General features: G+C 34.1%; 1 protein-coding gene across 2 annotated transcripts; it reads left to right on the top strand.

Annotated features, from left to right (window-relative positions):
- The first annotated feature begins 239 nt into the window (after nt 1–239).
- LOC126775305 (uncharacterized) lies at nt 240–2,978 on the top strand. Of its 2 annotated transcripts, XM_050497143.1 has the most exons (3): nt 240–277; nt 781–1,000; nt 2,792–2,978. In XM_050497143.1, the coding sequence occupies exons 2-3, from the start codon at nt 799–801 to the stop codon at nt 2,953–2,955; spliced, it is 366 nt and encodes a 121-aa protein (XP_050353100.1). In that variant the 5' UTR covers nt 240–277; nt 781–798; the 3' UTR covers nt 2,956–2,978. The 2 variants fall into 2 exon arrangements, with proteins under 2 accessions (XP_050353100.1, XP_050353098.1); XM_050497141.1 differs by lacking the exon at nt 240–277 and having other exon boundaries at nt 746–1,000.
- The last annotated feature ends 215 nt before the right edge of the window (nt 2,979–3,193 follow it).

Here is a 3,193-nt window from a genome sequence, read left to right as displayed (position 1 = left end):
CTTTGAACAATGCGAATATGAATTAGTAGATCAATTCACTTACGAAGAATATATGTAACGAATTACTGTGGCAGTTAGATGTGTTGGAACTGGGACAATTAAAGATTGTAATCTCTTAGCACTGATGGCTGTGTGGACTGTTATTATCTTTCTTATTACGGTGATAGAGGTATCTTCATACAATATAACCCTAAAGTTTCCGATGTGGTGTTCTTTCCATTTGAATACGTGTATCTTCAAACTTAATCTAAACTTTGATCTCCTTACATAGATTTTGGTATGTGTTAGCAATGTGTTAATTTTTATTTGAGGATTTAATGTAAATAAATTACGTTAATTAAAAAAATAAAGCACTATATTGTAAATAAGAAAATATTATATAAACTTATCAGTTTAATTTGGTAAGTTATTAAGTTATATTATAATTTAACTGTATTAACGAAATTAACAATCGTGATAGCAGTGATTCTGGAAGCAGTTGTAACAGACATGTTTGGGATTAAAAATAATTATATAACCATTTAACATATATTTTACCGCCAAAAAGAAATACTTAGTATTGTTGTATTCCGGTTTGAAGGGTAAGGGAGCCAGTTACCTTACATAGTATAAGATTCTATGTGTGCATTATGTGGGTACATACATAAATTTTGATGCAGACCTATCTGTGAGTCCAAAAAGTCCTTCAAGACCTTGGTAAAGATCTGCATAGTAAAGATCTTTAATAATAAAAATAAATAGATATATCTTTAAAATCAATAACAAATTTGTAACTTTCAGAATGTCATATCGGACAAAATGGCCGCGCCTATATTTGATAGAGTACCTTTATCAAAAGCTCTAGGCTTCTCAATACGAGATAATTTTGGCAAATCTGTGAAAGATAGCCGACGAGGATCTAACAATTTAGAAACATACAATGAAATGCTGAAAACTAGCACTGAATTCATTGGATTAGAAGATGATGACAATATTGGGTCGGATCTCGCCAGGCTTAAGCGTTAGTATCTGAGATTCAAGATTATTACTAGACTGTTTACTTTCCTAAAGAGAATATTTCAAAGTGTATTTATTTGGGTTAATACCCAATAAATATAGCCTATTGGCTGTAGAAGAGGCAGATAGTCTGGTGCCATAAAAGTTAGCATTTTCATACTGCAGTACTTGGTATTGTTGTGTTCCGGTTTGAAAGGTAAGTGAGCCAGTGTAATTACAAGTACAAGGGACATAAAATCTTAGGTCCAAAGGTTGGTGGCGCATTGGTGATGTAAGCGATGGTTATCATTTCTTACAGTGCCAATGTCCAAGGGCGTTGGTGACTACTTACCATCAGGAGACCCATATGCTTGTCCGCCTTCCTATTCTATAAAAAAATTATGTATATTTTATTGAAATGGAATATCATGTTTATAATATATTTTTTTAATTTTACTAATTTACTAAGTTTTAATCAACTGCCCAGCCCAGGGTAAGAATCTAAGACGCGAGATTTATATTACTTGGCTACCCGTCGTTGACTTAGTGAGTCTTTGACTATAAAATACTGTATATCAACTAGTACGTCATGTTTCACCATCCGCGTCATGCCGTCCTTTCTAATCTTAATCTGATGTAACAAATGGGTGAACAACCGTAATGACATAAACATGCACAATATTCGTGCTAGCTTTCATGTGTCGTTTCACTCTTATCACATTCTTTTTTTGTTGCGTTTAATCGCTAGTCTGTTTTATGTTAATCTGTCTTCTTTATTGATTACGTTATTGCACAACACAAAATATATGTTGCACCAAAGGCCGCTTTAACTCTAAGAACATAATTTATCAAGTAACTTTAGGCATAACAGTAAAACAGTAACAGCCTGTGAATGTCCCACTGCTGGACTACGGCCTCCTGTCCCTTTTTGAGGAGGTAAATCTTAATCAATACACTGCTCCAATGCGGGTTGGTGGAATACACATGTGGCAGAATTGAAATTAGACACATGCAGGTTTCCTTCACCGTCAAGCACGAGATGAATTATAATCACAAATTAAGTACATGAAAATTCAATGGTGCTTGCCCGGGTTTGAATCCACAATCATCGGCTAAGATTCACGCGTTCATACCACTTGGCCATCTCGGCTTCTCTCCTTTAGGTGTATTCTCTACTTTAGTGCTTTAGGTGTGTTACATAGTTTTTGCATTTGTAACTGATTTATTTGTAAATGTAAGAGTCGAGATGGCTTTGCCTTGAACACGTGAATCTCAGCCGAGAATTGCAGATTCGAATCCGAGTATCATTCATCACTTGCTTTTCAACAACTTTCTTAATCGTCACAGGTAATGATTACACTGACTATCACTTGCTATACTTTCGCTTTTAATACCAATTTGTACAATAAAATAAAAGTTTTTTGGTATGCTATGTTCTAATATTTAGTTTCTCGATCTCATAATGCAATGGGACGGCAATTCGTATACAGAAAACAGTCGTAAGATCAACGGCTTCAAGTGTTCTAAGGATTTATTTAGATTTACGGTTCGAGTTCATGACTTCTGGGTGTTCAGCCATATAAGCTAGCTATTAAGACCCACGCACTACACAGTTTTTTTGTAATAAACTACGATATTAGCACATTAAATATTAACAGGCAAGAAGTTCCTCAAGCAACCTTATCTCTCATACTAAAAAAGGAAATAAATAAACAAACAAACTTATACACAGTAAAGATGTTGATAAATACCCTAAAATCGCTTAAACGGAATATTCCAAGAGACCTTCAAACTCTAGGGTTATTTATTTTCACAGGAATAGCTGATCGTCGAAGGCCTGTTCGCTTGCAGTCATCTGTTGGTCGCAGACGTGCTCGTTCCCAGGAGCTGCGAAGACGAAAACTGAACAGCCAAAGTTTAAGAAGTCATCGAGATCATTCTAGACGTTCGAGTTCAGAAAATATGAATATTGTGATATAATTAATAAATATTCCATAATATGCCTTTTTCCTTTTTAAATATTATATAAATTTTTTGGCAGTAAAATTAAGTGTTATGTACTGTGTCTTTAAGTAATGTATTGGTCCTACGTTGTAATTGTATGATATTTCTTAATAAGATGGCGCTCCAGGCAATAACAATAGCAGTTTTTTTTATTTGCATTTTGGTACTTTGCAGAAATTCAAAGTATTTCATATAATAAAAACTTTTTGCTGAT

The sequence above is a fragment of the Nymphalis io genome, chromosome 18, assembly GCF_905147045.1.
Source record: "Nymphalis io chromosome 18, ilAglIoxx1.1, whole genome shotgun sequence".
NCBI classification, from domain to species: domain Eukaryota; kingdom Metazoa; phylum Arthropoda; class Insecta; order Lepidoptera; family Nymphalidae; genus Nymphalis; species Nymphalis io.
The sequence above is the reverse complement of the archived record's forward strand: the minus strand, read 5'-3'. Positions and strand labels throughout refer to the sequence as shown.

Bases quoted from the DNA above. Each gene is read 5' to 3' on its own strand.
- LOC126775305 (XM_050497143.1), top strand. From the start codon at position 799: ATGGCCGCGCCTATATTTGATAGAGTACCTTTATCAAAAGCTCTAGGC. The intron at 1,001-2,791 runs GTTAGTATCTGA...TTATTTTCACAG, and splicing joins GGATCTCGCCAGGCTTAAGC to GAATAGCTGATCGTCGAAGG.